Source organism: Equus asinus, chromosome 3 (assembly GCF_041296235.1).
Source record: "Equus asinus isolate D_3611 breed Donkey chromosome 3, EquAss-T2T_v2, whole genome shotgun sequence".
NCBI lineage: Eukaryota > Metazoa > Chordata > Mammalia > Perissodactyla > Equidae > Equus > Equus asinus.
This window is the reverse complement of record NC_091792.1, coordinates 100,020,952-100,047,384: the sequence shown is the minus strand read 5'-3', so window position 1 is coordinate 100,047,384 and position 26,433 is coordinate 100,020,952. Positions and strand designations below refer to the sequence as shown.

Sequence of the window (26,433 nt, the reverse complement as noted above, 5' to 3'; positions counted from 1 at the left end):
AAATAGCACTATCATCAACCCCATTGCTTAGGCCAAAACTAGTATTATCTTTGATCCCTCACTATCCCTTACTCTTCAGTGTTCCCAAATCTATCTGCAAGTCCATTAGCTCTACTCCAAAATCTTTCAAAAATGTGTGCACGTCTCTCAGAATCCATTGCTACCGTTCTAGTTCAACCACCGTCATCTCTTGACTGGACTGAAATCCATTCACCACAGAATAGCCAAAATGATTTCTATAAAGTTCTTTTTAGAATCAGATTATACTGTTCACCTGCATAAATCTCCAATGACTTTGAATACTTAAAATCCAATCTCCTTACCATGGCCTTCATCACCCAATGCATTCTGGCTCCTGTCTATCTCTGTGACTTTTTTTTTTTTTTTGAGGAAGATCAGCCCTGAGCTAACATCTGCTGCCAATCCTCTTTTTTGCGGAGGAAGACTGGCCCTGAGCTAACATCTGTGCCCATCTTCCTCTACTTTATATGTGAGATGCCTACCATAGCATGGCTTGCCACGTGGTGCCATGTCTGCACCCGGGATCTGAACCAGCAAATCCCAGGCCGCTGAAGCAGAATGTGAGCACTTAACCGCTGCGCCACCAGGCTGGCCCCTGTCTCTGACTTTTTAGACTTTTTAAAGTTCTATCTATATCAGTCAGGATTCCCCAGAGAAGCAGAACCAGTAAACAGGAGATATATACTAAGAGATTTATTGCAAAAAATTGGTTACATGGTTATGGGGCTGCCTAGGCAAATCCAAAATCTGTAGGCAGGCTGTCAGGAAGTACAGGCTGGAACTCTTGGCATGAGCTGAAAATGCTGCCCACATGTGGAATTTCTCCTTCAGAGATGCCTCAGCTCCGCTTTCAAGGCCACCCAGAATATCTAGAATAATCTCCCTTACTTAAAGTCATTTGATAATGGACTTTAATTATATCTACAAAATACCTTCACAGCAACACCTAGATTAGTGTTTGATTGAATAACTGAGAACTGTAACCTGGCCAAATTGACACATGAGACTGACTATCACACCCTCTCCTCCCCTCTTCCCCCCCCCTCAATTCAATGATGTAGTTATACTGGCTTTCTCTCTGCTCCTGGAACATTCTAAGCTTATTCCTATCTTGAGGTCTTTATGTACATGATGTTCCTTCCACCTCGAATGCTTTTCCTCCAAATATTTTCTATTAATTCACTCAGTTTTATTTTCTTAATTGCACTTGTTACTGTCTAAAATTATCTTGTGTTTTTTGTCCACTTGTTTATTATTTTTTCCATCCAATTAAAAGACAAACTTCCATCCTAGCAGGAAACCTCATCAGTCTTAGTCTGCATCTTCTGTTCCTAGAGAAAATACTGGAATGAAGTAGGTGCTCAACATATTTGTTGATTGGGAGGGGGGAAAGGAAGGAATGTGCGTCTTGAGGCATAAGCCAAATTCTGCCTTTCCGTAAGGGGTATGAGTTATTTTCTTTTCTGTGGCAGAGATGTGGGCACCCAAGAAGCAGATGGCAAGATGGAATTAGATGTCCGAGAGATTTATTGGGAGAAATGCTTGTAAAGGATAAAGAGGAGACAGAGTAGGGTAGGTGGAGTGAACCTTCAGATTGCAATGCTGATCTGACACCTGTGAAAGGAGAGAGGGAAGGAAGTATGCTCAGATAGGAAGAGCCGCAGTGTATAGTGCAGCTCTGAGAAAGCCTTGGTAGGCTGATGGGAGCCCCTGAGCAAATATTCCCCTTTGGAGGAGTCCTGCCTTGGGCAGAAATGGCCCAGCTCCAGTACTCCTTCCATGCTCAGTCGTTGGCTGAGAGCAGCCTGGAGAGGGCATGACCTCAGTGTGAACTGTGTGGCAGATCCAGTTGGAGGCTATCAACCAACTACATTCTTTGCAGCAGATTCTCTTGAAATAAAATCTGAGCCTTGCATTTCAACAGCTGCCACATGGGGGACAATTGAGTGGGTGTATTGGTAAGGATTTGATTCACCAGCAAGGATTAGAAAAATTTCTCTCTTACACAAAAGAAATCCAAAGTAAGCAGTCCAGAGCTGGGTGTCGTGGTACTACCATTATCAGAGACTCAGGCTCCTTCAATCTTGAGGCTTTGACATCTTCAGCCTATAGATTCCACTTCTAGGCTGAAGATGGCAGCTCAAGATCCAGCCGTTATGTCTTCATCCCAGTCAGCTAAAAAGAGTAAGGGACAAAGAAAGATTCATCTCCTGTCTTTAAGGATTCTCAAAAATTGTACATAATACTTCACATATAGTCCATCAATCAAAATTTAGTTGCAAGGATAAACCTAACTCTAAGAGTAGCTGAGAAATACTGTCTTTATTTGGGTAGCTACTTGTTAAATTAAAAATTGGGTGTTCTATTACTAAGCAAGGAACATGAAAGAGATATTGAGTCTGCTTAATTTTGCTGTGAACCTAAAACTTCTCTGAAAAATAAAGAATAAAGGCTGGCCCGTGGTATAGTGGTCAAGTTTGGCATGCTCCATTTCAGTGGCCTGGGTTCACCAGTTTGGATCCCAGGTGTGGACTTAACACCACTTGTCAGCCATGCTGTGGCAGTGACCTACGTACAAAGCGGAGGAAGATTGGCACAGATGTTAGCTCAGGGCCAATCTTCCTCAGCAAAAATAAATAAATAAAGTCTATTTTTAAATAAATAAGTAATTTTAAAAGGAGAGATATTGGGGGCAACTAGGAATCTCTGCTACAGAGGGATAAAATTCAGTCACTGTTCATATGCTATATTGGCCTCATTTGATCAAGTCCTAGTGTAAATGGCTTCTCATGGAGTCACAATGTGATTCAGTGACCTCACTCTTAACCAAGGCTCAGGGGTAACTAGTCACTGAACCAGCTGGACCCTTGACACACATTATTGAGGCTTTAAAAATCTCAATATGAAGAGGATGATACCTACTGACCAACCCAGTGCACTGGTGCAAAGAGGAACTCATTCAAAAGAATTACAGAGCCCTTCCTAAATAAAATGGCATGTTGGAGTGCTCTTCTCATCTTGATTGACATAGGCTTTCCCTTTCTACTTTTTCTTCCTAGAATTATTCAGTTGATTTTTAAACTAGAGTCAGAAATTTTCTTGAAAATTTTGGTGTCAGTTAACTCCAGATGATTCATATTAAGTAGATACTAAAATATATGGAAAATTAGAAAACTACATTAAAAGTTGTATAAGACCTTACGGTGATTTACTCAAAACTGCTTTTTTCATCTGTCTAAAATAGGACCTTAAGACTTAAATGCATGAAATTAAGTTTGTTAAGTGTTCTGAAAATAGATTTCCTTTTCCTTTTTTAGGGCACTGGAACAAATGAGAATGCATTGATTGAAATCTTAACCACCAGGACAAGCAGGCAGTTGAAGGAGATCTCACAGGCCTACTACACAGGTGATCTTATTTTCTGCTTATCTTTATGACTGTTCACACGTAAATGAGCAGTGTTGCTTTTCCCAGAAACCCACCCATCTCTTCTTCACAAGGCATTTTGAGAAAGCAAGACATGAAAAGGAGGATACATTTAAAATGGGCTGAGGTCTGTGGATTTTCAGAGAAAATCTGAATATGATCTGAGCTAGAAACTGCTGCATAACAGTGGCATGAACGCTTTGCAGGTATAACACATTACAGCTGTAGTGGATTTTACTCTTGGTAGTCACTGCTTAATTCAATCAACTATTTTCATCAATGTAAGAGATTCAAATCATTGTATATTAATATGATATGTTAAAAAGTACTTAGATGTGCCATATGATTTTTGGTGTGTGAAATTAGATGAGCCATTTAGAGAATGTGTTGAGCATGTGGATTAATTAGCGAAAGTCCTAATAGTCTGTTAGCTGTGTAAAAATTTGAAAGCCCCTGCAGTGCAATTCTGACACTAACTACTCAGGGTTAGTGTGACTTCACAAGTTGGAGCACAGTCCCCATAGGACTAACCTCACTTTATACACCAGCCCCAAGCTCAGATATTCCCAGAATACGTGCACTTCTAACCAAATGACTACAAATTCAGGAGTTCGGAGTACTCCCTCAGGTTTAATAGCTCACTAGAATGACTCACAGAACTCAGGAAAGCACTATACGTACAATTATAGTTTTACTATAAAGAATACAAATCAGAACTGGTCAAATGAAGAGATGCATGGGGAGAAGTCTGGGAGGGTCCCAAATGCAAAGCTTCCATGTCCTTGGGATGCATTGCCCTCCCAGCACATCAGTGTATGATTACCACTAGGGAAGTATTGGAGTTTCATTACATAGGCATGATTGATTGATCCCTGGCCCCGTGATTGAACTCCATCTCCAGTCAGTGCCCTCCTCTCCCTGGAGGTCAGGCTGATATCATGTGGCTTGAAGCCCCACCCCTCTAATCACATGATTGGTCTTTTTGGTGTGACCAGCCCCCATCCTGAGTCATCTTGTTAGAAGAAACGCAGATGTGATTCACGAGACCTGCCATGAATAACGACGACATTATTTGGGAAATTCCAAGGATTTAGTTAGGGGTGACCTGCTAGGAACCAGGGACAAGATCAGCCAATTCTTTATTATATTATACAACAAGCTTCTCCAAGTCCCTTAAGGTGGACGTGGTTTCTATGATTGTATATCAGGGAGGTTCTGCAGTGGGAGAAGTCCAAAGAAGGGATATACTGGCCCCTAGCTGGGTATTAGAGAGGGTACTTTGAGAAAGTCTCATTAGAAGGTAAATATCTCAATGATAGGTAAGTGGCTATTTTATTGTTGATGTACTGGTCAGGGTCTAGTCAACAAAACAGAAACATACTAGGTATTTTAACAGAGAGAATGTAATGTAGAGAATGGCTGACACACCTTTTAGAGGACTGAAAAGTCAAAAAGGAAACACAGGGGTAGCACAGAGGTCTAACCTCCAGGGCTGGGACAAAGGAAAGAGGTTGGGGTTTTCAGAAAGTAGCTCAGAGGAGGGGCACCCTGCTGGCTGGTGTTGGTACCTCAGGAGCTCAGAGGAGATGGTTAAGGACCTCAAGTTGAGATCTCTAGGAAATGGCTCCTTCTGACTGGAGCTGGTACCTCCATGGGGTGCAAAGTGACTTGTTTTAGAAACCTGGAGCCAGCTCCTGCTGTCAGGATGAAAGCCCTTCACTGAGTGACACTTGTATAGCAAGCACATAGCCTGTCCTTCTTTCCTCCTCCTCTACGAATCTCCCTTTACCCCTCCCCCCCCCGCTACCATTGGTGGAACCTAACAGGGAGTTGGGGGAGGCAAAGGGGGTTCAAAAGACAAATGTAATCTGCAGAGTTCCAATCTCAGTTCCACAAAGCAGTTTTCTGCACAAAATTTCGAGCAGATCAGGTAATTGCTTAATAATGGCACAAATGGGTATGTTGCAGATGTTTAAAATATTTGGTTCCCTCAGTTCAATAAGATTTACATAGAAAAAGTCATCAGAGCCGGAGCCTCTATCCAGAGGTGTACTTCCTGGTGTTTCTTGGAAGACTTACCACTCTATGAGTAGACCTGCTGTGACGGCTCCCTGGAGTCCAGCTTTTAGGTACAAACCACCCTAGGATGTAAGCTCTATGAAGGTGGGGATTTTTGTCTGTTTTGTTCACTACTGTATCTCCAGTCCCCAGAACAGGAGGAAATGAATTCAAATATTTATTAAACGAATATCCTCAAGATTGAGATTGGATTTGTAGGGGAGGAAGACAAATCCTCTACCCTCTGGGTCCTTCTGGCTGAGCTATGAATTAAATTGACATGAGACAGAATAACAGGAGAAAATCAAACAAAGCTTTATAACATGTATACGTGGGAGAAACCCAGGAAAACTGAGTAACTCGGCCATCTGGCCAAAGCTGCCGGCTTAAATATGTTCAGCTAAAGCCCGGGAGGATATTGGAGGTAGCAGTTTGGGATTTCAGAGGCAAGGAAGACAATTTACATGGAGATGGGAATGCAAATGTTTATTAAACAAGTTTTGCTGGGCCAAGAATGGGTTTGTTGGTGTCTTTCTATCATACCTATTTTACATTATCCTATAGCTGTCTTATGATATTAGCTCCTTCCTGGAACAGGCCTTCTGTGTTCAGTTCTTTTAGGCAATTTGAGGGAAGGTCAAGTGTTCTTCCTGAGTCTTCTGAACCTTTATTGTCTTCAGCTCAAAATAATCCACATACCAGAGTGGTGCATCTTGGGGAGACCTGCCTTGAACCCCATCAGGGTTTTAAGAACCAAGTGAAAATTCTAGCATTTGGGACTGTTGTTTTGTGAATATGACGTGTGATAATAGTTCAAAGTTAGTAGATGCTTGATTTCTGTGTGAGTTAAGCTGTCGAAGGCTACAAGGAATGGGACTGCATCTAGGTTATCTTGGTTAACAGGGATTAATAACATGCAGAAGAAAAAGAAGGAAATAGCCTCAGTCACGTATAGCTCAGCTTCCCAGAGATTCAGGACACAGCAGTCACTAGGGACTCAGCTATCATGTCACTCCATCAGCGTCAGGAATGCCTTGCTCCCTGTGCTGATGTTTCTGTGACAGCAACTCTTCCCTCCCCCTCTTTACTTCTGCTGTTCTTGACACCACCAAGTAACTTCTCTTCCTTTTCCACGTGTTTCTCTCCTCATGGCTTATATTTGCTCTTGGTTTCTGGCTATTCTTGGCTTCTGTTTTGTGCCTTCTTTCTGGGGGTCTTTCCACTTCTTTGTTACTCTGTTATCTTATCTCTTTTTTGTACAGCTCACTTTCTAAGAGAGAAGGCTCAATGGACTCAGGAAGGCACTGTCTACTAGAGAGCATTATTCTGGGCAAAGTTCTCTCACCAGATTGCCTCTTAGGCTTCTGGCCGCCTTTGGTCAGATGCCAACCCTGTTGCAGTCAGCTGTAGCAAGGGTGATAGTGTCATATAATGTGAAATGGTGGCCCACGTGTAAGAAATCCATCAAAGGAGGCTGTGAACTCGGCCCTCAGAAAGGGACCTGACGTCTTGTTTGGCTCATCCAGTACAATGACACAGTAGAGTGTAAATAAATAGAGAGCTAAATTCTGGGCTTTTTGCAGTATTCTAATGTCAATGGTGTATGAGAGAACAGTGAATCAGGGATCAAGAACTCTAGGTTCTGGTTCGGGCTCCTGCAATATTAAAACACCCCATTTGTTTTTCTATCGTCTGTTGTGCCTCAAAATACGTGAAGTAGTTGTGAACCTGCATTGAGGTAATTTTCATTTTTTTAGTCTAATTTCTGGCAAAATATCTGGGGGAAAAGGGAGACATGGGGAAGCAGCATGAGATGACTATAAAGTCTCATCCAGATAATTCTAAAATTATAAAATACTTCCCCAAATTCTAACAAATGAGAGCTTTATTCTTTGGCTTGATATTTTTTCATTACAATTTTTTTCTAATTAGAGTGAAGGATAGATGTAATAATATCATGGCTGTTAGGTAAAATGATTCCTATTAAATGTGATTATTACTTAGATAATTTATATTTATAGTGGATTTTGTTTATTTGAATTGCTTTGGGAAATTATGGATTTCATAAAAAGAGACTTAGTAAAATCATGCTGGAAGAGTTTCTGTCTCAACACAGTTCTTGCTCTTAGATAATCTCATATCACTTTCTATAATTGTCTTTTATTGATTTAAAAGGACAAGCTTTCATATGACTAATTTGTAGAATTCTTGATAATGATGCAGGCAGAGTTCACATCCGGGTATATAGTGGCTCCAAGAGAATCGCTACTCCATGGATGGAGCAGGACAGAGATTTAAAAATCAATGGACACTGCACATCACAGGCTATGCAAAAGGAGCTACAGCTAGTCAGTAGTACAATGTGTGAACACACAGTTGGCATTTGTTATGGGAAAACAGTATGCTTTAGGGTAACCTTCTTACTTTTGAGATATATCAGATAATCCAGTCTAGTTGTCTGCATTAAGATTAGGGATAGGGTCAATAAGACAGAAAAATAACAGGGGCTAAAATAAGATAAAAGTGTATTTCTCTCAATGGTAGAAGAAGTCTGGAGATAGGCAATTCTAAGACTGCCATGATAGCTCCTCAAAACTTTCAGGAACCCAGGGTGCTTCCTGCTTACTTTTATGCCACCACTAAGATGTAGTCCTTATCTTCATAGCCCAAGATAGCTGCCCGAGCTCGAGGCGTCAATCTACATACCAGGCAGTAGGATGGAGGAAGGGACTAAGATGGGCGTGAGCCATCCCTTAGGGAGATTGCCCAGCAATGTGACATATGTCTGCCTACATTTTATAGCCACAAACTTAGTCATGGAGCTGTACCTAGCTGAGAGGAGAGCTGAGAATGTAGTTGTTAAGCTGTGTGCATCATGTCTTGTTCAAGGTCAGAGTTCTGTTACTACGGAAAAAGGAGATAATAGAAATTGGAAGGCAAACTAGCACTTGCCCACCCTCTGTTTCCCACTATGCATTCCTTAGTGCCATTGTCAGATGAAAGGCATGGTAATTTGATCCAGAATATTCCTGTGCATCTACCATGACACACACAACAATACAAGAAGAATGCATCCATCTCAGAAGAGCACCAGGGAGTTAAAAAAAGAGGCGAGATTTGTTTTATCAGATACTCTTTCCTTACCAGTGTTGACATTTAAGCTTTTCTCTTTTTTATAATGATATTTTTCAGTTTGTGAAGGCTTAATTTCATTCTTACTTGGTTTCAGTATATAAGAAGAGTCTTGGAGATGACATTAGTTCTGAAACATCTGGTGACTTTCGGAAAGCTCTGTTGACTCTGGCAGATGTAAGATTTTATTTTTTATTTTTTAACTCCCCAATAAGCTGCATGCTCAATGATAATTTTTAAGGAGTTTAGAAATAACTAAACTGAGACAATGAGATTGCAGTTTCCCTCACAAAATGATTTGTTCTTTTTACACTGCATTGCCACCGAGCAGTATAATGTTTAACCACAATCATAAAAGCATAATATAATGATGTAACCAAAAAAATCTTGCTTTGGTCAGTGTATGGATTAAAAAGTATTTTGATCAGCTTTCACAATATAGTAGAAAGTGTTCTGATAATTCATCTGGCTTAGAATAATTGTTTGTTCGTTTCCATTATAAACGTCTCCATTTGTAAGAGTGTGTTTATTTTTTTCTGGACTCCAAAGAATATATATTTCTTTTTTTTTTTTTTTTTAGGATTGGCACCTGAGCTAACAACTGTTGCCAATCTGCTTCTTTTTTTTTTTTCCTGCTTTTTTCTCCCCAAGTCCCCCCAGTACATAGTTGTATATTTTAGTTGTGGGTCCTTCTAGTTGTGGCATGTGGGATGCCGCCTCAGCATGGGCTGATGAGCGGTGCCATGTCCGCACCCAGGATCCAAACCACCGAAACCCTGGGCTGCCAAAGCGGAGCTCTTGAATTTAACCACTGAGCCATGGGGCCCGCCCCTATATATTTCTTTTGTTACTATTTAAATTAAGGAGGAAGCACGATACGGAAGAATGATCTTCAAAGATGGGTAATCACTCTCAGGATTAAGAAAAAATGACTTGCTGCAACTTCATCTTTGCCACTTTTGGAAGAGTTGCTAAACCATTCATCACCAGGTGACCAAATGGGCCACACCTAGCTGTGTCTTTTCAGGAGGCTCATGACTTTATAGTAAAGGCGGTAAGGTCCAGGATGTGATATAATCACTGATTGTGTGAGAGAGGAAGTGATTTAAGCCATGTCTCACTGGCCTCTTTCAGCTGAATCATACACCTCTTGATGGGTGAGAAAATCCCAACAATAGTTTCTCGGGAGGGTTGAAACAGTCCTTCTCGGAGTGAGGCATTATGCCACTAGGAAACAATTTATCCTAATTGTGGTTTCTGTTGTTTTAATGGTGAAAACCTTATGAGGATTGAACCTGCAAGCCCAGATTTATGAGGCGTTGCTGCAAACATACACTCCCAGAGGTTTCTTTTCATAAGCGCACATCTGAGGGTGCACATGCGCACACAGCCCACAGGAGGCAGTGGAGAGTAGGGCACGTGGAAGGTTTTAGAAACAAACAGACCTGGACTCAGGCTCCTCTGCTACGTATCAGCTTTATGTATTTGGACAAGTTACTTTAAACCTTAAAGCCTTCGTTTTCACATCTGTAAAATTAAAATAATAATAGTACTGACCTCATAGGGTGTTGTGAAGATTAAGAGAAAGAGAGTATGTGAAGTACTTAGCACACAGAAAGTGATCAAAATATGGTGGTAGTGGCTTATGATTATTAATACCAATGATAATCAGCATTTTTATTATTGGAGCAGAGTGAAGGATGAAATAGATCAAGAGGAAGGCAAACTAACAGCAGAGTGGCTGTGGCACTGGGAAAAAAAACAAAAGAATCATGTAAAACTCAAACAGGCATACAAGGACTTAATGTTTGAAAATAGGAACAAAGGCATTTAAAAAATATTACAGTCAAATGTTTCATTCACCTGTAATTTTCAAAGTGATTCAGGCAGTCCTCTTTTCTCCCCATCTCCCATCTTTCTATAATGTGCTGAAGTGTTTATGCACGAGCACAAACTCGCAAATAGCCACAGAGCCTTCAACATTAGAGCTGCTGGTGAACTTTGAGGTTTTTGTTTTTTAAGAGGCTTTATTTTTTAGAGCAGTTTTAGATTTCCAGAAAAATGGAGCAGAAAGTACAGAGGTTCCCTATGCCCCTCTTCCCACCCCCTCACAGTTTCCCCTATTATTAACATGTTGCATTAGCATGGGACATTTGTTGTACTTGATGAATGAATACTGATACATTATTATTAACTAAAGTCCACAGTGTACATTAGGGTTCACTCCTTGTGTTAGACATTTTGTGGGTTTTGACAAATGTGTGGTGTCATGTTTCTACCGTTGCTGTATCATATGGAATAGTTTTGCTCCCCTAAAAATCCTGTGCTCCAACTATTCATCCATCTGGACCCCTGGCAACCACTGATCTTTTTACTGTCCCCATAGTTTTGCCTTTTCCAGAATGTCGTATAGTTGGAATCATATAGTATGTAGACTTTTCAGACTGACTTCCTACACTTAGCAATATGAATAAAAACTTTTATAAACATTCATGTGCAGTTTTTTGTGTGGACATCGTTTTCAACTCATTTGGGTAAATATCAAGGAGCACCATTGCTGGATTGTACAGTAGAAGTATGTTTGGTTTCTAAGAAATGGCCGAACTGACCTTCAAAGTGGCTGTGCCATTTTGTATTCCCACCAGCAAGGAATGAGCATTCCTGTTGCTCCAAATCCTTGTCAGTGTTTTGGATTTTCTGTTGTGATAAGTGTGTGTGGTATCTTATTGTTGTTTTAATTCTCGATTCCCTAATGACATTATGCCAAGCATCTTTTCGTGTGCTTTTTTGCCAACTGTATATCTGATGTCTGTTTAGCTTTCTTACCCATTTTTTAATTGGGTTTTTTGTTATTTTATTTTTAGTGTTGAAAGTTCTGTATATATTTTGAATACAAGTCTTTATCAGATATATGTTTGAAAATATTTTCTCCCAATTTGTGGCTTGTCTTTTCATTCCCTTAAGATCTTTGAGTTTTCTGGGGTGGAAACTGAGGCTCAGAAAATTGTGTGATTTGCTACAAATTTCATGGCTAGCCCAGTGGCAGAGCCGGAACGAGAGCCCTGTGTGCCTGATTCCTCTGTGCCACATCGCCTCCAGTGGAGAAAAACCCCTAAGATGCCCTGCTGGTTGGAATACCAAGAGTTAGAATCTTCTGTCTTTGAGAGGATTGCTCTTGTTTTTGTTTTCCCTGTTTAGGGCAGAAGAGATGAAAGTCTGAAAGTGGATGAGCATCTGGCCAAAAAGGATGCCCAGGTCGGTAACAGAGCAAAGAAAACATCTCCTTTAACTGTTTCCCCCTTGACTGCCTTTTCATTTCTGTGGCACCAGCTGGGGCTGTCCTCTCCTGTCAGGTCTGAAGGAGAAGCCTGAAGGCTGGAGATGACCCAACCCCCAGCTTTCTGCCTTCCCCAGTGATGATGGTTACTCCCCTGCTCCTGCCACCCCCAACTCTCAGATTTCTAGTCTGCTAAAGTGAGAGACTGGAATAATAGCTTGTCTCCCTGACCTCTAAAATAAAGTGAACCTCCCACTCTTCTCAGTCCATCCCCTTCCTCCTTTGTCCAATAGATTCTCTATAATGCTGGTGAGAACAGATGGGGCACCGATGAAGACAAATTCACTGAGATCCTGTGTTTAAGAAGCTTTCCTCAACTGAAACTAAGTATGGACTCACATTATGCTCCTTTTTGCTTTGTGTTGTTTTTGCAAATGTTTTGGGGTTTAATATACAAAGTTCTGGAAAATGAAGTTAAAACTTGCAAAGGCTGTTTCATTTTTAGGTATAAACATTTCAGGAAGCAGCATGGGGAAGCTGTGTTCCAACTACTCAAGGCAGAGCGACCCTCCTCTTTTCTTTTCCTCTAGAGGCTGAGTATATTACCTAGTAAGGAACAGGGAGTGGATGGAGGAGGGATGGCAGGGAGAAGAAAAGGAGCAGCCCTCTAGTGTGAGAGCAGAGAGGAGTGTTCCTGTGGGATGGAGGAGGCTGCAGTCATTGCGTCCACCCTATTTCTTCCCTAGTTAGCCACTTTCCAGGAACACCAGCCATTGGGGGTGAGTGTCTCTTAATGCATTAATATGGAATAAAATTCAACTCTTTCTGACATGAAGATAAATGGCTGAGGCAGCTCTTTTTGTCAGACCAACTATTGCATGGAACTGCTAAGCACTTACTCCCTCACTCAGGCATCTCCCTTAGCCATTCTGGAAGCAACAGCGTCGAGGAGCCCAGAACTCCATTCACTGTGAACATCTGATTGTGGCTTCCGGGTGCTGGTCCAGAGAACAACCACAGTGCATGACTAAGCTTATGCTGAGTTCATGGAAAAATGAGGAAGCATAAGGATGTTACTCTTTTTAATTCTGAGATTGCCCTTCTTTAATTTTGGCATTAAAATTTTATTTATTTTATAAAATAAGGGTAATAGTATATGATAATTACTTTATTAATGTCTTTATTTGAAAATGAAAAACCAAACAATCCTAGATTTCTCTCCAAAATTTCTTTTTTCAAAATTTACTTGGCAAAAATTTACTTGGCTTAGAAAATATGCCTGCATACTCGGTGACATATGTACAGGTTTTGCCTTTAGGCAAATACTGATCAAGAAATTCAAGTGCCTTCTGGTAAGTGTGGAGTAGGCCATGCTGCCTCAGAGAATGATTTATTCAGCACAAAAAGCTTCATAATTAAGTTTCTTGAGCAGATAAAACCTATTTGATTAATGACCACTCTATTATTTCCCACATGCTATAATTTAAAAATAGCCCATCTTACTAAATTATTTAGCATTTAACCTTTCAGGCTATTTTAGATGTTAATGACCTGGGAAGAGGGATGGGTGGTGAAGAGAGGAGAGAGAGAGATCATTGAATAAAACGGTCTATGAAGTTCAGGTTTTAGGGTAGATGATTTTCTTAAAAAAAAACTTCGGTGCTCAAATTTTGATGGTTTAAAGGAGGAGTTTTTGAGCTTGCCACTTAACAGTTTGATTTGCTGCATATCATATCAAAAACTGGAATATATTCAAGTGTGGTCACCTGGGATGCTTCAAATTTTTTTGTGGTCTGCATTTTAGCATTTGATGAATACAGAAATATTAGCAAGAAGGACATTGTGGACAGCATAAAAGGAGAATTATCTGGGCATTTTGAAGACTTACTGCTGGCCATAGGTAAGCCCTTGAGTGTTTACAAACTGAGTTACCTTGCACTTGTTTTAAATCAATGTCAAAGTTAGTGCCTTTCATGTAAGAATCCTGACTGATCCATCTTTAAGTTCCCCGCAGCCCCAGCACAATCCATGGTACACACAATATGCTCAACAAATATTTTTAAATGGATGCATAAAAAAGTTGTCTTTTTAGGTCTTTAATTTAGATTGTAAACTCCTTGAAAGATGAAAATATTACATTTCTACTAGCATTTTTATTAAGCCTTGTTGAAAACTGAGACCCAAGCCAATTTGGTAATTCACCATTTTTAGTTATGTTTGGAAGATGTCAGCGGCCTCCCAAAGTTGGGCCCAGGTCAGAACTATGGGTTTCCTCCTTGGCCGTGCCAGCAGGGAGTATGTCAAAAAGAAAGTCAGTCAAAGACTGAATCCATTCCCAGAGAGACACGTGGATTAACAAGCAGACAAAAACATTGTTACACAAACTGATCCATCTTCTCAATGAAGGCTCAGCTGTCTATCCTGTCAGGCACCTGGAGAACTCCTTGCAAGAAAGATGCGCTCAAATGAATGAGACACTATTCAAAGACAGGCTTCAGTGACCCTTCTAATCAGAGTCAGTCAACAAAATCTATTAAGTGCTTGTACACACAGAGGATTGTTTGGAATCCTAAGCCACTCTAGTCTACTGTGGTTATTGGGCTTGCTACAGCCTTCGTCTCCATTAATGCCACGGTAGGAGTACGTCTGCTCCACACATCTTGTCATTTTATCAATGAGAAATCATTTCTAACATCCATCATCATAATTAATAGCTCCTCTGGTGAGATAAAGATAGCCGATGTCTAAGGGTAGCCTCCTCTGGAGTGAGGCTCTGATTCATCTTTCAAATGTTAATTACCACTTCTGGAGGTGTACTCCCAATTAGGACCCTTCAAATTGTACTTTTAAACACTTATCTGGCACTTTCCATGTGCATGGCACTGTGCTAAACTCTTTACAAATATCAATTTATTTCAGCCTCATACCAATCCCATGGATTAGGGACTATTAGTGCCCCCTTGGCAGAGATGGTAAACCTGAGGCACAAAGAGGTGAAGTTCCTTCCCCAGGTTATCCAGGGAATATGAGATAGAGCTGGGATTCTGACCCAGGCAGTGGACTCCACAGTCTGTGATGTTAATCAACCACTCTGATGTGCTGCAGTGTAGACATAGACTGGAACATGCGTATATCACATGATGTATGCTGAAATATTTTGGAGTAAATACAGAACACACAGCAGGGAGCAAGCACTCGCTAAGTTCCAGGCCCCATTCTCAGGGCGTCCCCACATATGTTGTTTCACTTAACTTCTGATCCTCTCTTCAACGCCAAGAATAGGGTTCTTTATCCAAATGCTGCTCAAAAAAAAAAATACTGTTGACTCTGAACTGCTGAAAGAGAGGCCAAGAAAGAAAAAAAAACCCTTCTTCTTCAGTTAAAAAAATGGAATAGAGATGAATCTCCATAATTAGTTCTGAGAATGTTCCAGTGGCAATGATATAACCAGTTAATTTTTTTTCCATTTCATATCGTTAATTTTTACATCAGTTTTGCTGCTTGTTACTTTGCCTGCTGTAATATTTAGAAAACTTTATTGAGATGTACGAACTCTCACTCATTGAGCTAAGAAGCATTCTTGGAAATACACGTTGAATTATGCACTAAATTTGAGCTATAATGTACATTCTTTTATTAAGTAAAAGAAAGACCTTATAATTCAACTAATTTAAAGTTCAAGATACATCACACTTTCATTTTCTATCTCAGCCAGTAGAATACATTGGAATACATCCCTTTTTTTTTTTTTTATATCTTTACTGAGATATAACTCATGTACCATAAAATTCACTCAAAGTGTGCAATTCAGTGCTTTTTAGTGTATTCACGGAGTTGTGCAACCATCACTGCAAACTAAGTTTAGGATATTTTCATCAGCCTCAGAAGAAACCCTGTACTCAATGGCAGTCACCCCGCAACCCCTGGTAACCAGTATTCTACTTTCTGTGTCGATAGATCTGCCTATTCTGGATATCTCATAGGCAAGGAATCTAATACAGTACGTCAACACACAGTTTTTGACATGAAAAACCATCTGTGCTGTACCATCTTAGACATGCATAATAGGAACACTGCTAGTTGCCAAATCTGGACTTAGATAAGGAGAGAGGCTTTATTCAAAAGACTATGTCAATAGGGAGAACACTTTGATCTCAGAAACATGCAAGAATCTCAAAATCAGAGAGAAAAGGCTTTTCTTTTATAGGGAGGGGTAAGCAGACTTGGCAGAAACGTTTAAGGGGAAGTTGGACAACCATGGGGGCATGATCATTGGGGTATGAGAGGAAATGTGTCTTGTCATGTCAAGTGATTCTTGGGATAAGCTGATAAGGGCGCATGTTCTGCATTTTAGTGCTTGCTCAGGCTGGGGGCAAGCCAGAGTTCAAGGACCTGGGGGAAGGAGAGAGGCCTGACTAAAGTTTGGTCAAGGCAACACAGAGGGTAAAAAATGGGCAACTTTCATGGACTCCCTGAGTTTCCCTACTTAGAATGTCGGGTGCTACTGAAAGTTTCCTTACCACTACACATACCACCACTTCCCCAAATTTGCAGAGGTGAAGAACAAACTTGGTGGTTAAGAACATAAAGCAGAGGACAAGCTAAAGGATTATGAAAAGAAAGCATTCTATAAGGATTTAGTTTAGGGAAAGGGAGATGATTGAAAAGCCTAATGGATTCAAGTAGGCATAATAACTTTTGATTAAATTATTAAGACTTGTGTAATATGCATTTGAGAAAAAGTAGATAGTACCAATTCAGATGGTTGGTTTCTTCTCAGACAACTTCACATCTAACAGTTTTTGTGTTTGTCCCACATTCCATGTTTGAGTTTCTAGTACATTTCTCCTCCTATTTCCCTCACGTCACTTAACACAAACCAAAGGCCTTTTCGCTTTCCTTAAGAGAGCCTGTAAGCCACTATGAGAAAGCCACATATTCTTGTTCTGATCTCCAAAATTCATTATAAAATTCACTCACTTTTGGTCAGATTCCTACCTATAGATCAGATTTAAGATTATAAAAGTAATTGTGTTGCAATAAATAGGTTTAGTCTCTACAGACTTTTCTATTTCCTGGCTATTTTCACTTTATTTAAAGGATAATTAATTTAAAAGAAAATTTTTTTTTAAACTCATGTTTTTGCCAATTTCCTTTTTCTTGTTTTATTTCTGCTTTACTTGTTATTTCAAAATAAAGAGTTGAAAGATTGAAGTATTTTTTTTGGTGACTGAATTTAGATCGCAGGTACTGGTTCTAACTTAATTACTCTAACCAGCCTATAAATTCTAATCCAGTCACTTAAGAGAAAATCTTTCCATTGGAAAATTTGGTTTTAAGTTGAACTCCGGTGCCCCTTCTACCTAATGAGTTATTTGGAGCAACATCTCTGCAGCCTCTAGACCCAAGCTACTCATCAGCAGTGGAAGATGTTAGAACAGTGCGATAGTACACCCTAGGGAGCCATCAATGTAAGAGTAGGTGTTGGTGTGTCTGGGATCTGGAGATGAGTCAGCTTCTGTGGGAGTTTCTTTGGCAGGTAATTTTATTTTCCCCACGGCTACAGATAATTACTGGGCTACGGTTCTGTACAAATATAACCGATATAAGGCTTTGAAATTCAGGTTAAATATCCATTCTTTCATTCTGAATAAAAGCTAGTAGTGGGGAGGGGTAGAGTGGTATAGCTGGCCAAAGAATTTGTTTTAAAAGACATATTACTGTAGATTAACTCAATTTCTATTAAATGAAACTGAACGTTACTCTGCTTTTTATAACAGTTCACTGTGCAAGGAACATGCCTGCCTTTTTAGCTGGAAGACTGCATCAAGCTCTGAAGGTTGGTTTGGAAATATCATACACATTCTCAGCTTCCCCAAGGAGAGTGTAAACATTGCTTAATATTGATGGATTTTCATATTTCTTTTCCACTTTGATGAGTTCTCTATTGTAGCTAATTTGCCTACTAATTTGTCTGATAGGTTGATAATGATCATGATGGTCATTATAGAGATAGGTACAGTGAAGTGTTGACTAAATTATTTCCCCCACTTCACGGTAAGAATAGGCAGTAGAACCTGTTTTAGAATACCAAACCTTAAACTTGACCCATTAGGTTCTGTGGCCTCTCAAGCTGCCTTACTTAAAATAAACGAAGCTGAGTCACCAGCCTTTCATGATATAGAAACCCTGTGTTTTCTTGTCTCTTGTCACTGCTAGATGGTGTGCTGCGTGAGTACAGCAGTTTTTCTTGCTCTTTATCTTCAGACTCTCACAATGGGCCTGGCGCACAGAAGATGCTTACTTCAGTTTCTTTACTGCACATTTCCTATAGAAGTCCACATGCACCTTCACAGTTATATCCAAAATAAACATATCATTTCCCTCGCCTCACCTCCCACCCCACACTGTTCCCTGTCCTGTGTTCAGTCACCTCGGTGGACAGCCCCAACAGGAACTAACCTTGAACTGTGAAGTTGTACCATTCCTCCCCATCCTCATTCATGTGCCTCAGCCACCTTAGCCTCCTTTGTGTTCCTTGACGATGCCAAGTCTCTTCCCACATCCAAGTCTTTGCATTTGTGGTCCTCTCTGCTGGAATGCACCTCTCCCACATCGACCTATGGCTGGCTCCTTCTCATCAAATGTCATCCCCTGGAAGAGGTCTTTGACTGCATAGGTCCATTGGCTCCCTTTCCGTCACACTCCATTCTGTAGTTCTTATGACTGTTTACTTAAACAATTTGTTAATTTTCTTTACTGTCCATCTCCATCCATTAGAATGTAAACTCTGTGAGGATAGACATATAATATGTGTTGTTCACTACCATGTGCACAGTCTGTGGAACAATGCCTGGCATAGAGTAGGTGCTCAATAAGCATTTGTTGAATGAATGAATAAATGAAGTGTCCATATCCACCTAACTACTCAAGTAGAAATTTTGCATTTCTCTCTCTCCTTCATTCCCCTCAAATGATATATCAAGTTTTGGCAGTCTACCTTTACACCAGCTTCTAAATTTACCCATTTTCTTCATCCCTACTGCCATTATTCTAGGTCAGGTCATCATTGTCTCTTTTTGGTTACACAGCCACCTCCAGATTGTCCCAAAGCTTCTAGTCTTATCCTGTTATCTTCATCCCACTCTTGCCCTGCAATCCATTCTTTCTACTGCTGCCAAAGGGACCTTCTGAAACTACAAGTTCCATCTGATTTCAATAGTCAACTGTTTAACAGATTGCGATAGTTCTCCACACTTGGGAGAAAGTCAGAAATTCATTTCACGGTTTGCAAGATCTGGCCGTTCCAGATCCATTACTTGCTGTTCCTCCTCATTATTTATGTATCTTTGAATGCGGCATTCTTACTTGCCCTAAACCTTCACACATGCTGTTTCTTCTGTGGGAACATTTTTTTCCTCTCTCTATGAACCCCACCCCTTCTTTCTCTGGCTGATTATTTAGGCCCCAGCTTAAATACCACTTTCTGGGACAAACCTTTCCTAATCCTTGATCTTTTTTTTTTTTTAAGATTTTATTTCTTTTTCCTTTTTCTCCCCAAACCCCCCTGGTACATAGTTGTATATTTTTAGTTGTGGGTCCTTCTAGTTGTGGCATGTGGGATGCCACCTCAGCATGGCCTGAAGAGTGGTGCCGTGTCCGTGCCCAGGATCCGAACCGGCAAAATCCTGGGCTACCGCAGCAGAGCACACAAATTTAACCACTCGGCCATGGGGCCACTGTCATCCTTGATCTATTTTAGGCCTCCCAACATATTCTCTCATAGTACCCAATAGTTCCCATATGTCAGATTATATTCTAATGGCTTATTTTCTTGCCTGTGTCCTTTACAAAATTGAAAGCTTAACAAGGGTATCTCATCTCTGTTTTCAGCATTTGGCATGGTGATGGCACAGAGTAAGAAGTGCTCAATAAATATTTCTCGAATAAATGAATGATGAAGTTTGATGATAAATGAGTGAAGAAGAGTCACTGTGGTTGAATATCTTGTGCACCATTATCTATTTCCTATAAACATAGATCTGTATTTTTTGTGACAATTGAGATTTGCATTGTGGACACTTGTATTTCTTAACAGGGTGCTGGAACTGATGAGTTTACTCTGAACCGAATAATGGTTTCCAGGTCAGAAATTGACCTTTTGGACATTCGAGCAGAGTTTAAGAAGCATTATGGCTATTCCTTATATTCAGCAATTAAAGTAAGTCTCTTTTTAAAAATAGCAGAACACATTTTGCTTTTCTCTACCCGTCGTCTTTCCCTTGTTGTCCTTGAAACATGGTGATATATGACAGATTTCTTTCCCCTTGTCAATGTGTAAATGTGTTTTCTGAGTTTAAAATAGTAATAACAAAATGTCCCTTAAAGGTAGTGATTATTTTTCAGCTCTAAAATCCCAGGCGCATAATAGACACTCAACATTTTTCTTTAGGTTTAGTGGCCGCTAATTTTTCTTCTTTTGTGAATTGCATTTGCAAGTTGTTTATGTATTTTTCATATTACAGTATTTTACTTATTTCAGTTTTTCTTTATGACAGTAGAAGGAAAGAAGAATACATATTTTAATTTTCCTTTTTGTTTCACTCAAGATAGCATGGAGTTCTTTTCATTTCAATATATAGGAAGATTTCTCATTCTTTTTAACAGCTGCATATCATTCCATTATTTGTATGTTTATACCCACCACATCAACAAATGTTTTCGGTTTCTCACTGTTACAAACAATGCTGCAATATACATACACAATTTCATAAGGTACAAGTGTATCTGAGGGATAAATTCTCATAAGTAGGTAGGATTGCTGAGACAGATGTAAATACATTTGTAATTTTGGTAAATATTACCAATTGACTTCCATTTGCACATCAATCAGTCAACTAGACTCATTCACCAAATTCTTCTTTTTTTCCCTCCCCCCCATCTTTTGTTTTTGCGCTAAACCTTTGCAGAAAGAGATGCATGCCTAAGAAGGCGTTGGAAAGTTATTCAGAAAGGCACCTCTCGGACTGTGCCTGGGACTTAGCACAGATTTCATCAACTGCTCACTCTCAATGCAGTTTGAATCGATCCTGACACATTACAATGGTTTCAATCAACAGAGGCAGATTCAATAACGTTAATCATATTGTACTTACTAAGGCAGAAAAGTAGGCTCATACATTGTATAAAGATTGCCAGTAACAAGGTTGAAACACCAAGAGGGCCTTTGGTTCACCCTCAGCAAACCAGAAAATTAAATTAACCAGTCGCTCTCCCTCCCTCAGTGGTCTCGGTGATTGAGGCTTATTGTATTAGGAAACATTTAAACTATGTGTATCTTTATAGAAAAGAAAAATCCATTGCTTAAGAGTTCAGTTTGTAATTTAAAATTATATTAGGTTTCTTCATTTCTTCCACCTAACGTACATGATTAAGTAACCTCATTACATTTTCCATACTGATGAATGGGATCTTTTCGATGGTTACATTTCTGTGATGCAGGAGCTAGAGTTCTGTTTTGTGTATCATCCCAGCCTTTGGTTCTGTCTTCCTCTTCTTTCCTATGGTTTAGACATTTCTCTGCTCATTAACACCTTTTTGGAGAAGGAGAGGAAGAAGGTGGGTGAAAAACAAATGTGTATCTCATTACTTAATAATAAGATATTAATAGAAAATTTGGATGAAATTATACTTTTTGGTAGATTTCTTTGATCAATAAATTAAGTGCTTATTTAATAAATAGCACAGTTCCAGGTTCTTTAGGGGAAAACATAGTAGCCACCCTCAATTAATTCATAATCTGTATGGAGACTTGAGATGAACATAAATAAAACAATTAGGAGATAATAATATGAAACAACAAACAATTAATACTAGATTGTGGGGTGCAAAGAATAGTAATATAAGAATTGCAAGTCAAAGAAGTTTGGGATTAGATAGGGAATATTTCTTAAGGAAAAGGTGTTGAGCCTGCCTTTCAGGTTAATAAGCATGTGTTGAGTGTCTCCTGTGGGCCAGGTGCTATGCTGGTCAGCAGAGTCTCAAAGGAGACATATATGTATGGTAAGAAGTATGAGGGAAAGAAGTAATAAGACACTTGATTAGGGAGTCTACCTTGGGGAATATTGAAAAATAAAATCTGAGTGGCAAGATGAATTCACTTGAAAGAGAGCTTGGAGGGGCCAGCCCGGTGGTGCAGTGGTTAAGTTCACACGTTTCGCCTTGGTGGCCTGGAGTTCGCCGGTTCATATCACAGGTGCGGACATGGCACCGCTTGGCGCGCCATGCTGTGGTAGGCATCCCACATATAAAGTAGAGGAAGATGGGCATGGATGTTAGCTCAGGGCCAGTCTTCCTCAGCAAAAAGAGGAGGATTGGCAGCAGTTAGCTCAGGGCTAATCTTCCTCAAAAAAAAAAAAAAGGGAAAAAAAAAGAGAGCTTGGAGATTACGGAATTTGCATTTCATTAATTCAATTAAAAACATTTACTGAATGCGTATTATGTGCCAGCCTCAGGGTTACAATTATAAGCAAAGAAAAAAAGGTTTCCTGTCCTTATGGAATTACAAATAAATGTAAAATTACAACTATATTATGTATAATAATGTACATATATGTACAATGTAAAGGAAAGAGATATTGTGTTATAAGATTATATAATAGGAGGATTTGGCCTATAGTAAAGGCTTAGACATTTGGATTACAAGGCATTAACAAGACAAAGGTCGTGGGGGTTGGGTGAGAGTCAGTAGAGTATTCTAACAAACATACTTGCAAATGGGAAGACCTCCTGGTGGAAGAAACATAATGACAAATGAGACTGGAAGGACCGGATCACACAGGACAATGATTAAGGATTTTGTCTTTAGCTTAAGAACAATGGAAGACCGTGGAAAGATTTTAAGTACAGTGTCATGGTCAGAAGTACATTTTGAAAAGATCCCTATGACTGTGGAGAATGAATTGGACATAAGGTAGGGTGATAAGCTATTATATTAGTCATATTAGAGTAGGTATGACCGTAATGCCAAGTAGCAGTGCAAAGCTTCTGGTAATGCAAAGAGAGGAAAGAGCAAGGGCTCAAAAGATCTGGAGGAGTTCAAACTTAAGGGACTTGGAGTGACATCTTGGTGTGAGGAGTAAGGGAAAGAAGGTATCAAGGATGATTCCTAGGTTTCTAACTTGGGAAACAGATAGTGGTGCCATTCCCTAAAAGAGGGTCAGGTTTTAGGTGGGTTTTTTTTTTCTTCTTTGGGAATGGAGGAGAAAGTTCATGAGTTTGGTTTGCGTGTGTTGAGTTTGAGATGTCTTTGAAACATATACGTGGAGATGTTGAGTCAGTAGCTCAGGGTATGAAATATATTTTTAGAGTCAGTTATGTTAGGGAATTCTTGGATGTGGATGAAAATCCTCCAGGGAGAAAATATAGATTGAGAAGAGAAGAAAGCTTAAAATTGAGATTTAAGCACTAGTAACAATTAATGTGGGGATAACAGAAGATAGGCCTGCAGAGAAGACAAAGGTGGAGATGCCAGGGAGGAAGGAAGAAAAGCCAGAACTACTTAGGGGATAAGTAAGGGCTACTTGCTTAATGGATGTGGTGGTCATTGGACTTGATTTACAAAACAATAAGAATTAACACCTTGGAGAATACAGATTGAAGATCTAGAGTCCAGGAAACTAGTGACAACAGATGAGAGCCTAGAGTAGATTTGTTGTGGTCAGAATGGAAAAAGGAATAACTTTTTTAAAAAATGCAAAAAAATAATTGGCAGGACAGATTAAATGTAGACAGTAAAAGATGCAATCAAAGTTGGGAGAAGAGAGCACCACTGGTACTACTGTTAAAAACAGGCCAACAAAAACATTCAGTTAGTTTCTTATGAACAATTAATGTGACCTAATTAGGAAGGCATGAATTATGTTCAAAGGTTTTGAAAATATATTAACTTTTTTGTGATAATGAAATTTATAAAATGCTATATAAATAGAATAGCTAAGGCATAAGGGTACAGAAAAGGACAAACATCTGTTTAGTGTCTGTAGTTGTTCAGAATTTTACGCATAGCTCTGTGTTAAGCTAGTTGGGTGTGTTTTGTCAACTGACTGATAGAACTCTTGGTCATTGTTTACAGCTTTGATCAGCCGTGGCTAGAGGGAGCTCTTTTTCTAAAAAGCTAGAGCATTGTTGACTTGTCGGCAGTTTGAGAGATTATTACATGTGGCCGAGCAAGACTTAGGAAAACCAATAGGGGAAGAAATGAAATCTCTATAAAACAGAAGAGTATATATTAAAGCCTATTGTGTCTTTTTATGAAAATAATGCTTAGCCTCTTCTCTAAACAACCCTTTTTCATTGCCTCCTTTAGATTCCCTCTTACTCTAATATTTATCCCAATGTGAAACTTAAGTGATAAGATGTACTCACTGCTTGAGTTGCCTTGAATAAAATAAGAATAACACGAGGATTTTAGGCAATCTAGGTTAAAAGCCAAATTTTACCTTCAATGCTATGCAACAGTTTGACCTCTTTTGCACAGGAAACATGGCATCTTTTTACTTTAACCCTCAATCTCACATGATATCATTTCTGAACCAAGATCTTTTTTGGCAAGCCTAGGCAAAAGGAACTGAGAAACAGACTTTTTGGGGATGTAGTTCATTTCACTTTCTTAAGTCAGGCAGTATAGTAGGATGTTAAGAGGCCAGGCTATCTGAGTTTGAATCCTGTCTCTTATTCTCTATATGATTTGGGGCATGTTTCCTAACCTCTGTTTTTCACCTTATACTTACCTGTTAAATGGAGAGACTCATGGTACCTACTGCATAGAATTATTATAAGTATAAAAGTAGTTAACCTTAGAATAGCAAGTGTTTGATAAATATTAGTTATTATTAAAGCTTTAGTTTTGTTAACCTAAAAATAAAGAGCCAAAATGAGAGCAAAAGAGGCCCTTATTTTGGGATCAAAGAACTGTAGATTCAGATAGAAACCCAAAGAGTGTCCTGGTAGGGAGTAAAAATCAGGGATTTTTAAAAGCAAAGAGGGGAGGTTTGCGTTACAAAGAACGTTAATTGGGGTTGTCAGCAGAAAGCTAATCTTGGCTAAACATAATTGATTTAATGCTAGCTAGAGGGAGGCAAAAGTCCATCACTGTGACGAGTTGCAGTGTTCTCAGAATATTTGTCTTCACTCAGTTCAAAAGTTCATATTCTGCCCAATGAGGACATACATAAGACCCATTTCCTTAACGGCCCCCCAGCTCCATTTTAAAGTCCTTCGATGTAAGTGACTCCATTCTGTTTCACATTTTCCTCCTTTTGATTGTGATCTTTCTCTGAGAGCATCACTGATGAACCGTAGATTTGTTTAGTCGCACATCGCTGGGATGGACCTGTCCCAGAAAGTCATTTCCCACGTTAGGGGGAACGTGGGTTTTTTTTTTTTTTCCTTTTCCAAGGGTGATTCCAAGGAGTCAGTGTCATAAGGGTTAGGCCACATTTGAGCAACAAGGAGGTGGTTAGGAAATGACTCTTAGGCAGTTTTCTTGCCCTGGAATTTCATCCAGTTACCTGAAGTTTCAGGTACAAGCCTTATCTATCATTTCAATACACTGAGTGACTCTCATCTTGGTGTTTGTAGCAGTTCTAGAGCAGGTCTCAGTGAGTAGTAGCATAAGAAGTTTAAATACAAGAACACATAGCAAAATTCCAATAGTAATCATAAACAATACTTAAGTCCTGATCTTTTCCAAGCACCTATACCTGAAGGAGGCCAGCTGAAAACATCAGTAGGGAACCAGGTGTCATTAGAAGACGTTGGACCAGAGAAAGTCTGTGCTATTTTTAATTTTTCCAAATCCCAACTCACCTTCACCAGAAGAGTTGATCCAGGTACAGCAAGAGGAGTGGGCTGTGGCACAGTTGCTAGGCTGTTCTGCAAGGAGACAGTCGAGTGCCATTCGATTATCGAATACAACTCTCAGTAGGGAATCCAGGGATTGTTGTGTTGAGCCAAGGCTTGAGTTGTAGAATTTGTCAGTTTAGCCATGGTTAGGGATAAAATTTTTTTATGAGCAAGTCATCATGAACAGCAACAATCCAAGGGACAAAGCCTTTGGCAATGCTAATCAATGGAGAATAGATGGGGTGTAAAAAGGGGGTTGCCAGTTGTCACCTAGACCTATGAGATTGTGGATGGGTTTTTTTCTTTAATAAGAACTTGAAATGGAATATTATGGTATCCTAAAAGGCATAATTTCGTCCAGTTACCTGGAGTTTCGGGTACAAGCCTTATCTATCATTTTAGTCCGTCGGTGATGCTAATCTTGGTGTTTGTGGAAGTTTTAGAGCAGATCTGAGTGAGTAGTAGTGTAAGAGGTGTAAATACAAGTACACATAGCAAAATTCCAATAGTAATCCACTAGTATGGCATATGTCTCGCTATATACCAGCCGTCTCAACATTCGTAAGCCCATGGTTCCCTGTAGTAATCATGCACAAAGGTGTACCCAAAAGGGA

At 39.7% G+C, this 26,433-nt stretch overlaps 1 protein-coding gene across 1 annotated transcript in view; it reads left to right on the top strand.

The window, feature by feature from the left end:
• Window positions 1-26,433, top strand: part of ANXA3 (annexin A3) — a 61,930-nt gene that overhangs the window by 28,920 nt on the left and 6,577 nt on the right. The window contains exons 6-12 of the mRNA XM_044766203.2: window positions 3,339-3,429; window positions 8,735-8,814; window positions 11,836-11,892; window positions 12,208-12,301; window positions 13,719-13,814; window positions 17,695-17,753; window positions 20,013-20,135. Of these exons, the coding sequence (XP_044622138.1) occupies window positions 3,339-3,429; window positions 8,735-8,814; window positions 11,836-11,892; window positions 12,208-12,301; window positions 13,719-13,814; window positions 17,695-17,753; window positions 20,013-20,135 (600 nt within the window). The remainder of the gene's footprint in view (window positions 1-3,338; window positions 3,430-8,734; window positions 8,815-11,835; window positions 11,893-12,207; window positions 12,302-13,718; window positions 13,815-17,694; window positions 17,754-20,012; window positions 20,136-26,433) is intronic.